We start from the raw sequence: 12,863 nt of genomic DNA, 5'->3' as shown, positions 1-12,863 counted from the left end.
TTTATGGTTGATGTTTCAAGTTTAGTTTGTTATGATAGATTTTGAGAATGAATTATGAATTTGGGGTTGAGCATGTAATTGAAGTATTTTGGAAGTTGAGGTTTAGAATAGAATTGAAGCATTTTGAATTTTGCGGTTTAGAATGTAATTGATGAATATGTTGCAAGTTTTAAAAGTTGGGGACCTAAATGCAAGCGCTTGAAAATTTCAATGATCATTTATATAATTTACCCTAATGGCAGTGAACGATCATTACGTGAATATATTGCAAACGAACTAAATGTTTGGTGATCGGGGACCTAAATGCAATAATCTGAAAAGTTCAGTGATCATTTATATACTTTACCCTTAAAATAAAAACATAAAAATAGATGATTAAACATATACTTTACGCAAAAAAGAGCCAAAAAAACCGGGTGGACCGGACCAACTTCGCGGGTTATTCTTGAAAACGAGAATTCTTTACCCAGCGCTCAGCTATTACTTTGTTTAGGTTTCTGCATTCATCATCCGAACACAGAAACAAAAATCAATTTTGTGCCAACGCCATGGATTCGTAAGTTTTTTTCTCTCTCTTCCTTCTTGTATTTAGGGTTCAACCTTGATAAAAAAGTATTTATTTTTCTAAAAAAGAACTAGGGTTTGATTATGGTTATTGTTTCTTTCATGTCTCTTATAGTTATCGCGATGAGGAAGGAGAGGCGATTATGGACTTCGAAGACTTTCAATCAGACCCCGGATCGCCGGAGCTGCGGCAAGATCATCTAGATGACTTAGAGGATGACATGGAAGATTGGGGTCAGCGTGAACGATCGCAGACGCCGGCTTATGATACCGATAAGGTTGGGAAGCCGAGAAAAAGACTGGTCAAGAAAGGAGGTTCTGCGGGAAAAGAGAGTATGGATGCCCCCGAGTTGCTAGATGAAGACGACGAGTCCAATTTTCAGAGGGAAGGATCGGAGTCGGATGCAAAAAAGAGGAAGAAGGAGAAGAGGCACAAGGAGAGAAATTACGGGGGTGGTAGTGAAAAAGGAACTGTTAAAAAGTTGGTAAAGTCTGCGGAAGTTAATGAGATGTGGGAATGGGTTAATCCTGAGGTATTGTTTTCTTTCAGTAATTGTATTATTGATGGTTGTTTTATTGAATTCGTGGTTAGGAGAAATAGGTTTACAGATTGAAGCTAAATTCCTATATCGTTTATTGAAATTTGGGATTAGTAAAATTGTTAACGGGTTGCATTAGTTTAAGGTAAAAATTGGTCATAAAATAGTGAAGCAAAAGACAGTTTGTTTTGGTTGCTATTGTCTCTTTGTTATTTTATGGGAGAACTTATTTCTCGTCAAAATACTTGTTTGTCTTTTCATAAACTAAGATGGGTCCTATCAAAAAAAAAAAAAAAACTAAGATGGGAATTGCAAGGCAAAACCTTTTGTGAGTATGATGTGATGGGTTTTGGTCCTTTGGGTTTACAGATTAATTGCTGTTAGACTCGAAATCTTTTAATCATAATATGCTCACAAGGTTAAGAATTACCTTTGAAATATTGGCTTCAAGACTCGCCGTTATTATTGCTACTAGTATAAAATGGCTTTTTGCTGCACTTCAAATTTATCACTATAAATAAATTTTAATGTTTTCTTAATCCGTTTTACTCATTGATGTTATGTTTTACTTGTCTATGTTTCTGTTTGCTCTTGTATGCTTCGTTTTCTAAGATAATCTTGTTTATGTAATCAAATTTCTGTGCTGGAATTTAATTAAAAATGGTGAGAGGCTAACTAAGTTTCTCTTTCGACCATCTATCTGCGCTGAAATAGAATGATCAAGAGGGTCTTAGGACTATGGATGATGATGACTTCATAGATGACAGTGGCGTAGATCCTGTAGACAGATATGGGAGTGACAATGAAGCAAGGTCACCCGGTGCTGCCCCTCAGGTTTTCAATCATCTTATATGTTCTTCATTTGTGTTTGTCTCTGTTTCAATAAAAAAAATTAGGGAACTGATTTCCTGTGATCTATATATTGATTGGTGTACATAGAAATACAAATTCATTGGTTGCTTAAATTTGATGTTATGAAGAGATTAAATTATATAGCGTCTTTGGTCCACTTTTGTGATCTTTTAGGCAGAGGAAGATGATGAGGATCCGGAGATTAAGGATTTATTTAAGATGGGTAAAAAAAGGAAGAAGAATGAGAAAAGTCCTGCAGAAATTGCACTGCTAGTTGAAAGTGTTATGGCTGAGCTTGAGGTAACTGCTGAGGAAGATGCAGAGCTTAACAGACAAGGAAAGCCTGCAATTAATAAACTCAAGAAGCTGCCACTTCTTACTGAGGTTCTCTCAAAGTAAGCTGCTTGCCACATTACCAAGACTTCCTCGTCTCTATATAGAAATTATAGTTCTCATCTTTAAAATTTACTCTTTATGTTCTTTTCAAAAATAAAAAATAAAAAATATACTCTTTATGCAGGAAGCAGCTCCAGCCAGAATTCTTAGATCATGGAGTTTTAACCTTGTTGAAAAATTGGCTTGAACCTCTTCCTGATGGAAGCTTACCAAATATAAATATCCGTGCAGCTATTTTGCAGATTTTGACTGATGTACAAACTGGCCTTCTTTCAATTTTGGGCTGTGCCGTAATGGTCACTGCCTCAACATTCTTACATGAAAAACTGAAATGCTGTTTTTTCATGTAGTTTCCAATTGATCTAGAGCAGCATGATAGAAGGGAGCAGCTAAAGAGAAGTGGTCTCGGAAAGGTTAGGAACCTCTTATCACTACAATTGCATACAGCTTTCTATTCTGAAACATCTTTGAGTGGCTTTTGATTCTTTGTCCTCTCAATTTTTAATGGCAGGTCATTATGTTTTTATCAAAATCCGATGAGGAAACCACATCTAACAGGAAACTTGCCAAGGAGTTGGTTGATAAATGGGTAATATTCTGGTTTAAGCTCCCATTCTTTATATTCGAAAGTTTCCCCTATTTCCTGACGTTCCTCTTTGGATCTATATCAGCAATTGTGCCTTGGGACCTTTACGTTTTAATCATTTAATTCATTACTATGTTGCTGATTGGAGTATAATTTCTGATTGCTGAATTTTCAGTGCTTATGATTTCAGTAATAAATTCACCTTTTTTAATCAATTTTTGTTTGTCAAGTTTAACACTTCTCCAGTTGTCTTAAGAAGGTTTCTTTTATATCTTCAAGGAATTCTTTTCTATCTTGTTGTATTAACTCTTCAAAATAATTTCAATCATATTGCAGAGTAGACCAATCTTCAATAAGAGTACAAGGTTTGAGGATATGAGAAATGTTAATGATGATAGGCTTCCCATGCGGAGGCCAACTGTCAAAAGGTTCTCTTTGTTGTCAATTTTATGCCAATTATGCCTTCATGTCTGCTTACAGTTTTCTTTTGCAATCGTGCATTTTCATATCGTGTTTCTATTTAATTTTTTAATATTCATTTGTAGGCCTGCAAATAGAGCTGCATCAATGGAATCTAGAGATGGTGATTTTGATTTGGATATTTCTCGGTAAGATGTAACCTAACGCTTGGTTTGACATCATTATTGTGTTTCTGTATCCTCATGGTTGTAATTGTTGGTTATAAAATTACAGTGACCAAAAGTCTAGGCGATTGATGTCAGCTCAAGATGCTTCAAGGTCAGAACCCTCTTCAAGGCTGCATGCGTCAAGGCCTGATGCAACACCATTGGATTTTGTAGTGCGTCCCCAGTCTAAGATTGATCCAGATGAAATTAGAGCCCGTGCGAAACAAGTTGTGCAAGATCAGCGGCGTTTGAAGGTTTGCTTTTATCTCCCTGATATTAAATGTGTTGGTTTCAATTATTTGGAAATGTTTCTTTTTTGGTTAATGAAACAAAAGGGGATGTTTATCTATATATCATTCCTACAGCGATCCGACTCCATAACATTGCACTACTCTGGATGCTCCTTAAATCTCCATCTTGCTTAATACAAATTGATATATCCATTATATATTATCTGAAATTTAACGTCAACCTTTTCATGGCAGATGAATAAGAAGTTACAGCAGTTGAAAGCTCCTAAAAAGAAGCAGTTGCAGGCGACTAAACTTAGTGTTGAAGGTCGTGGTATGATGAAGTACCTTTAAAAGATACCCCAGTCACCAGATTTGCAATGGTGTGAGCCGAACCACTATCAATATGCTCTGCTATCAGAGACATTGTGGCAGCAAAAATCAATATAAGCTCTTGCGCTGAAGGTTTACTTTTAAGTGTTCTGTTTTACTTTCTATGAGGGCAGTGGGGGCAGCTGGGTTCCCTTTTATGTCCTTTAAGTCTTTTATTTTGTCTTGGAAAAAGCCTTTCAGTTCAAATAAATTTGTTAATGTTATGTCTCTGAATGCTCATTTCATTTAAACCTATAACAGTGACCATTTCAATCGTAATTCAGTTGTGCTTGCAAGAATTACATATCTTGTATAATTATCTTGCAAGAATTTCATATATTGTATGATATTTACTCATGATTTTATAATTGTTTCTCGATAAAAATAGTGAGTCATGGATCCGTTGGCAAGATGCCTTACGCTTCACTCTGTTTTCCCTGGAAAAAAAATATACATAAGAGTTAGGGATCTAAATGAAAAGAGCATTCAATGAACTGTTCATATAACGTTTGTTTATTAAGTTAAATTAGTATGAACATTTTTTATGTTCATTTAATAGACAAATGGACATGCATATGTGTGTTTACTTGTCATTTTTCTTTTATTATTTTACATTTTAAATATCGGTGAAGATGGTGATTAAATTGAATATAAAATAAAATTTGAAGTTTAAACTCTTTAGTCCAAGTAATTTAAGTACTAGCTGTGTAATTTAATCATTTTTCTTTGGCTTGCAAATATAAAGGTACAAGGAGAGTTTTGGTTATCGGATATTAAACGAATATGTTCATGAATATTAATGAATATGTTTGTGAACACTATACAAACGAACACGAATACAATACTAAAAAATTAAATGAATACGAATCAAACATTAATACCTTCTCAAATAAACAAACCAAACAAACGAACACAATATAAAAAATTAAATGAATACGAATCAAACATTAATATTTTCTCAAATAAACAAACGAACATGAGCACAATTTTATTCTGTCAAATTTAGTTCATTTACACCTCTACTAAGGAGTCGCCCGAGAAAGTAAAGACCAAAACTCGAGTTCCAAACATGGGTAGATTGATAGATGCATACCTTCATTTTCAAGATGAGTGGTGGAATCAAAATGAACATGTCGACATATCTCTGAATTTTCCTCTGAAATGAATATATTGGCATGGGTGTTGTTCATACAGTCATTCTATTTAAAGAATAGTTTGGCTTCTCATGCTACAAGCAATGGAGTTATTGATGTTATCGAACATGGAAACATACAATATTTTCAAATGGTGGCTTCCCACCCCAAAGAGGCCAAAGTTGGCTAAATGACGTCCTATATGAAACAATTTCCACCATCATCTCAATCTTGATAGTCTTTTCCTTTTCCTTTTTTTCTGCAAATTCTTTGCAGTGCTCTTGGAACTAGATGTAAGAGCTGGAAGGGAAGCTGGTATACCAACAAAAATGTTCTTCCCTTCTTAGAAACCCATTTCAAAGGCATATTATTTACCACAACGCCAATATCATTTGACTTTCAGTTCAACAAGTTGTTTGATTTGGTCAAGCATCTGGTGAGTCCAGGTAACTGACTCATCTAAACTAATTGAGTCGTCCATTGGTTTCTTCCTAAGATCCATCAATATCTCCCTGAATAACCTTGATGACATGCTTGCAAAAGTTTCCTTGCATCGACCATGCACAGTCGCAGAAAGCAAAGTCTGATCCAGGGCTCCAAACGAAAATGTGTTCTGTTACTGTCTTTCTTACTACCTCCGCAATTCGGTGGCCCTTATCATCTAATGTAGCAGCAGAATCAGGAATTTGCAGCACCCGGTGCCAAGATGTGGATGCATGTTATGGACTGAAGAAAATTAGAGAAGAATTCGATAGAGTTTGAGAGGATAGGAAAGAATTCAGAGAGAAGAAAAGTTCATACATTCATTTCTACTCCCAAAAATGTGATTACACAGTAGTTTTATTTAGATACAGGCTGTACAGAGAATCTAACAATTGCCAGCTGGCATTCTCTGCTAACAAACTCCTAACAAACTGATATGTATCATGCTTTGGCTATTACAGGTCCTGGGCCGTCCTGGTTGGGCCACTTCCTTTTGCTCTGGATCGCTGTAGCTGACTTCAACCCATCAGGTAATCCTCTTTCTTCAATTCCCGCTTCAATTCCCTCAATTCCCTCTTTCTTTTCAATTCCCAATTCACTCTCCATAATCCCTAACCCTCGTTATTCTCTTCCCAATTCCTCTTCACTCCTTCGTTCCTCCTCTTCTCCTCCTATTTCTCCCTCTTCTCCTCCGACTTCTCCTCCGAATCTAACAATACCCACCCCACGAGACGAGCCTTGTCCCCAAGGATCAAAAACAGGAAACTGCCCCCTGAGAACCGAATAGTCCTCCCAGGTATCATTCGAAGCATCCAAATTCGTCCATCGAACCAAAAGTTGAGTAACTGGTCAATTGTGTCAATTGATTATACGCCTACCCATAATCTTCAAAGGTTTTATACTTAATTGTCCGTCCTCATCAACTGCAGGAGGATTTGTGGCGGCAGTGGAAGAGTCCCCGATGAACTTCAAATGGCTCACATGAAACACTGGTGAAGCTTCTAATTGTATATGGACCATAATACTTGGCTGCTAACTTGAGGTTTTTTCGCAGAGCAATTGAGGTTGCCGATAAGGTTGTAGCTTCAGGTAAACCCTATCTCCAACAGAAAAAACCCTTTATGATATTCTCTTATCTGCATGTTGTTTCATTCGATTACTAGCCACTTCTAATTGTTGTTTCACCAATTGTCTGATCTGTCCTCTATTTGTGACCATATTCTGTATTGTTTGTAATGTAGTATCAGTAGATCAAACCATAATAGGTGGTTTGTAGCCATATAAAGCTTGAAATGGAGTATGCTTAATAGCAATGTGATAAGTGGTATTGTACCACCACTCTGCCTGTGATAGCCATTTAGCCCATTTCTTAGGTTGATAGAAACAAAAACCCCTCAAATATTGCTCCAAACATTGATTAACTCTTTCTGTTTGACCATCTGTTTCTGGATGGTAAGCAGTGCTGAAAACTGTCTGAGTGCCCAACTGCTTCAGTAGTTCTTTCCAAAAAGAACTGGTAAAAGTCCTATCTCTGTAACAACCCGATTTTCAAAATAATATTTAATTAAAATTGGAGGGTTTAATTGTGAAAATTTGGCGAAAATTTGGAACTGAATTGAAAGATTTTAAAACTTGGAGCTTGTTTTAAAGTTAAAGAAAATTCAGGGACCAAGCCCTGAATTTAACCATGGAGTGTCGGCAGACAATTGTTATATGCGTGATTTTTGTTTTGAAAAACAGAAATCAATTTCACAAATCCTTCCTCACGCGCACAACTTCCAAACTCGATTCCGACGCCGTCCGAATTCCGATCGTTGTTTTGAAACCACCGTTGTGTTCATCATCGAGCGAGGAGCAAACTCTTCAAATTAATTGAAGCGAAACGCGGCCAAACGTCGGGAATTTCCAGTCAAAGTAGCGACGGTTTTGTTAGCTCTATCGCCGAGAAAATCTTAAATTCACCGCTAATCGTTGCTCTGTTTACGACACCTCCCGCACCATCGTGTTCCTTGTGCCGTTCCGAGTTCACCGGTGTCAACCTTGTCCGCCGTAGACGGCGACGCGTGAGGAGGTGGTGCAGTCAAAGATTCGGCCGATTTGAAATCGATCTCTCCGCCGTTCAAAAATTTGAACCGATCGTTGTAAGTATCTCGAAATCGCTCAAAATAATTTTTAGAAATTTTTTCGGGATTTTTAGGACCCCGGAGGACGCCTCACGCGCCACACGCGCCGCCGCAGGGCGAGTGGCTGCTGGAAACCGGTTTAACCGGTTTGACCGGTCTGAGCCGATTTGACCCGTCTGACCCGACCCGACCCGACCGTTGACCCGACCCGACCGTTGACCGTTGACCGTTGACCGTTGACTTTCTTTGACCAAAACTTAAAATGGCTTTGACCGAGCATTAAACGACCGTTAATCTTTTCCGAGTATACCTATCCTGATAGTTTTCGACGCGCCGAATCCGTTTCCGTGGTCCGTTTTGTCAAATTCAAATCCGAAGGTCTCCAAATCTATGGTCAAAGTGGTTGACTTTGACTTTGACCAAGAATTTGAATTTTCGTAAAGTCATACTTTATGTTTTTCGACGCCCTGATTCCGATTCCGCAATCCGTTTGGCCAAATTCAGACTCGAAATACCTCAAATTGATAGTCAAAACCAAAAAAATGTGTATATACTTAAGAAGTTTAGCTTTGAACAATTAAATAGGATTTGAGACTGATAAATATTATTGTTTGAAGGTACAAGAGACTCTCCGGATCGTTCGACAGCTCGACCCAGCTCTTCTAGATCAGTTAAACCACGTGTGCCAGTATTCACCCATTCGAAAACTGTTTTATTGAACTGTTTTATTGGTTTTAATATGTGGTACACCGAATTCATTGGTTATTGTTTTATGGATGCACCAATTTAATGTGACAATTTATGGAATATGGCTGCTATCTAATTTTTGTTTTGAAATGGTATATGATTACCATGTTTTTGGATTTATGGAATTTATGTCACGGTGCAATTGAATTTTGGAATTGAATTACGATGGAATAGCTCTGATCAAGCTAACTGGGCCTAATGTGACTCTTGAGGGCCCCAAGATGTTTCATTAGGTCGGCTTTCCTTTACTGTGTGCTTAGGGTAAGCTATATGGACTTATTGACTTGGGCTTAAGGATACAAGCTTCATAGCCTATCCTTAAGTCGGCTTTCTTTTTTCTATGTACATAAAGTAAGCTATATGGAAAATAATTTTGGGAACTACTGATGGTGTACAAGAAAAGGGTTTAAACTATGATTTTCAAAAAGTTAAACTCTTTTACGAATTTGTGAGATTACTGGACTATGATTTGTACCTATTGTGATTTTATGGAAATGTTGGGACACATTGAGCCTAGCTCACCTTTTGAAAATGTTTTCCCCCTTTCAGATACTGTTGGTTAGATACCTTGGTTCGAGCACTTGGAGGATCAACATATCTCTTGAAGTAAATCAGATTGTAATGTTTTTATCTGGCAAGTTGACTTTATTTTGGTGACATGGACCTTATTTTAAAATATCTGATTTTATAATGATAACTCTTTTGCTAATACTGCTCGGTTTATTGTGATTTTGAATTTGAAGACATGTTTTAAATTAAATTATTATTTATTTGTACTATATTTACGAGTTGGATTTTGATAGTATAATTTGTTTATAATTTCATGTTATTTATAATGTGATTTTATATTGATGGAATAACGGTTGCGAAAAATGTCTTTAATAATCATAATGTGATCCACTAGACTTAGTCGAAACGTATAGGCCGGGTCTAGGGGGTTACATTTATTGGTATCAGAGCTTTTGGTTTTAACCCTCGGACTGTATATGAGTCCACATTGAAAATACGGTTTTGAAATATTTTACAAAACGAGTTACTAAGGCCATGTCACAAAGTTATTAAGATTTTAACTATGTTTGAGACTCCAAGTGCTTATCTAACCCTAAGTTTTATCTTTTGTAGTAAACTTGAGATCCATCAAAATGAGTGCTAGACGTAGTCGTCGAATTAGCCGTGGACGAGGTCGAGTGGCTAGATTCGCAGATCCGATCGATGAGATACGGGTAGATCCCCCACCTCCGATAGGTGATCATGCTCCTACGACCCCAACGGATCTGCCTCCTGCCGCTGGTATTGGCATGACTACACCGATAATAGGAGCGACCGATATTGATTCAGAGTCTACCGGAGTTGCTTTGGATGAGAATTTTGGTAGACAATTTCTGCAGTTAATACAGGGAGCAGTCAGAGTTACTGGTGTTGTATCTGAGGTTCATATTTCGCAGACTTTGATTGCCAATGGAGTTAGAACTTTTGGGGGACAGATAGGTGGAGCTCCTACTGAAGCTGAGGATTGGCTCCAGGATACAGAGAGACGTATGGATCAGTTGGGTTTGGACTCAACTAAGAGATATCAGGGTGCTGTGGCGATGTTAGATGGCAATGCCTACACTTGGTGGGAGTCAGTGACCAGTAGTGTTCCTACCGATCGTTTGACCTGGAATTTCTTTAAGGATCGCTTTCGGAGCCGTTTTCTGGGAGAGCGCTACTTAGCTCAGAGACGACAACAGTTTCAAGACCTGGTTCAGGGAGATATGACTGTTTCTGAATATGAGATCGAGTTCCTGAAGTTGCTGAAGTATGGATTCAGTATGGTACCTATGGAGAGAGATCGATGTCGTAAATTTGCCCTTGGACTCAGATACGAGCTGCGTAGGCAAGTTGTAACCCATCAGGATGAGATATTTGATGTGCTGGTGGGCAGAGCCAAAGATGCGGAAGAGGTGGAGGTTTTAGCTTCTGGTAGAGAGCGTGTTGATCAAGATCGATCTAAGAAATTTTCAGGCCCGATGGAGTCATCAGCACAGTCCGGGAAGAGGACTCGTACTTCAGCCCCTCAGAGAAACAATACACGTTTCAGGCATGCAGCATCCTCACCTTTAGCTGTCAGTCGAGGCGGTTCCTCGTCGTATTATAATGGGCCCCTTTATGAGTATTGTGGTAAACAGCACTCAGGAGAGTGTCGTAAGAAGATGGGTCTTTGCTATCAGTGTGGATCTAGTGGTCATTATCGGAGGGATTGTCCTCAGTTAGTTTCGTTTGAGCAGACCACTACCCAAACTCCTGTGCGTTCACAGACTATAGTACAGACCCCAATTAAAGATCGTAGTCAAGGAAAGACTCGAGGATCAGCGTCCAAGACAGACAGTAGAGCCCGACCTCAGCAAAATAGAGGGCCAACAGCTTCTGAGGCTAGACAGCCAGCTTTAGTTTATGCAACTAGACGTTGTGATGACAGAGATGAGCCTGAGGTTATTGCAGGTACATTTACTATTTATTCTACCCCATACTTTGCATTATTGGACAATGGCTCCACTCACTCCTATGTATCGAGCTCAGTATCTCGAAACCTTTAGATTCCGATCGAGAACACTGAAAATACTGTTACAGTTACAAGTCCAGTAGGACAAGCGGTATTAGTGAATAAAGTATTTCGGCGTTGTCCTCTCGAGGTTCAGGGAGAAATTTTTCTCGTTGATCTTATGGAACTTCCTTTAGGGGAGTTCGATCTAATTCTTGGAATGGATTGGTTGAATAAACACAAGGTAAAGCTGGATTGCGAATACAAGCGGTCTACTCTGAAGACTTCAGATGGTCGGACTGTTGTGTTAATTGGTGAACGGCGTGGTTATCTCTCCAATATAGTTTCAGCGATGGAAATTGATCATATGATCCGGAAGAGATATGAGACCTTCATTGCTTGTATTTTGAACACCAAAGGTGCATTGTCCACGATCGAGGAGATTCATACAGTTAGCGAGTTTCCTGATGTTTTTCCGGAGGAGTTGCCTGGGTTACCTCCTGATAGAGAGGTAGAGTTTGAGATTGAGACTTATCCAGGATCTTCACCTATTTCTATGGCACCTTATCGTATGGCTCCAAAGGAACTTAAGGAGTTGAAAGTCCAATTGCAAGAATTATTCGATCGAGGATTTATCCGACATAGTACTTCACCATGGGGAGCTCCAGTTCTTTTCGTGAAAAAGAAGGATGGGTCGCTAAGATTATGTATTGACTATCGGAAATTGAACAAGATGACGGTCAAGAATAAATACCCATTACCCAGGATTGATGACTTATTTGATCAATTGCGAGGAGCTACTGTATTCTCTAAGATTGATCTTCGTTCGGGGTATTATCAATTGAAAGTTAAAGGATCTGATGTTGCAAAAACGGCCATTCGCACTAGATATGGTCATTATGAATTTTTAGTGATGCCTTTTGGTTTGACAAACGCTCCTGCAGCTTTTATGGATTTGATGAATCGGGTGTTCCGACCATATTTGGATCAATTTGTGGTGGTCTTCATTGACGATATTCTGATCTATTCTCGTACTGAGGCAGAGCATGACGAGCATTTGAAGATCGTTCTGCGGACTTTGAGAGAGCATCGTCTATATGCCAAACTAAGCAAGTGTGAGTTTTGGCTTCAAGAAGTGTCATTTCTGGGGCATATTATTTCTGCGCGATGTGTTCAGGTTGATCCCAGCAAGATAGAGGCTATTATGAATTGGAAACGACCTAAGAACGTATCTGAAATCCGCAGTTTCTTGGGCTTGGCTGGTTATTATCGACGTTTTGTTGAGGGCTTCTCGATCATTGCTTCTCCTTTGACAAAGTTGTTAAGGAAGAATGTGCTGTTTGACTGGGGCGAGGCACAACAGGAGAGCTTTGAGAAATTAAAGGCGGTTTTGACTCAAGCACCGGTGTTGATTCAACCAGAGTCCGGGAAGGATTTTACAGTGTATAGTGATGCTTCACATTCAAGACTTGGTTGTGTTTTAATGCAGGAAAGTAAGGTGGTGGCTTATGCATCCCGTCAGCTGCGGCCGCATGAGAGTAACTATCCTACTCATGATTTAGAGTTGGCAGCAGTAATTTTTGCCTTGAAGATTTGGAGACACTATCTTTATGGAGAGAAGTGTTACATTTTCACAGATCATAAGAGCTTAAAGTATCTTCTGACCCAGAAGGAACTTAATTTGAGACAGC

At 38.6% G+C, this 12,863-nt stretch overlaps 1 protein-coding gene across 1 annotated transcript; it reads left to right on the top strand.

Annotated features, from left to right (window-relative positions):
* Positions 1 to 448: 448 nt before the first annotated feature.
* On the top strand, positions 449 to 4,444 carry LOC120193748 (protein IWS1 homolog 1-like). The gene is made up of 11 exons (XM_039196189.1): positions 449 to 556; positions 680 to 1,097; positions 1,818 to 1,937; positions 2,130 to 2,350; positions 2,476 to 2,605; positions 2,702 to 2,764; positions 2,863 to 2,940; positions 3,274 to 3,365; positions 3,483 to 3,545; positions 3,631 to 3,817; positions 4,049 to 4,444. Exons 1-11 carry the CDS (start codon positions 549 to 551, stop codon positions 4,145 to 4,147), a joined length of 1,479 nt encoding a protein of 492 aa, XP_039052120.1. The 5' UTR covers positions 449 to 548; the 3' UTR covers positions 4,148 to 4,444.
* The last annotated feature ends 8,419 nt before the right edge of the window (positions 4,445 to 12,863 follow it).

Source organism: Hibiscus syriacus, unplaced genomic scaffold (genome assembly GCF_006381635.1).
Source record: "Hibiscus syriacus cultivar Baekdansim isolate YM2019G1 unplaced genomic scaffold, ASM638163v2 tig00116996_pilon, whole genome shotgun sequence".
NCBI classification, from domain to species: Eukaryota; Viridiplantae; Streptophyta; class Magnoliopsida; order Malvales; family Malvaceae; genus Hibiscus; species Hibiscus syriacus.
This window is presented reverse-complemented; position numbering and strand designations above follow the sequence as displayed.

Bases quoted from the DNA above. Each gene is read 5' to 3' on its own strand.
- LOC120193748 (XM_039196189.1), top strand. The intron at 2,606-2,701 runs GTACAAACTGGC...TTTTTCATGTAG, and splicing joins TTTTGCAGATTTTGACTGAT to TTTCCAATTGATCTAGAGCA. The intron at 2,765-2,862 runs GTTAGGAACCTC...TTTTAATGGCAG, and splicing joins AGAGAAGTGGTCTCGGAAAG to GTCATTATGTTTTTATCAAA.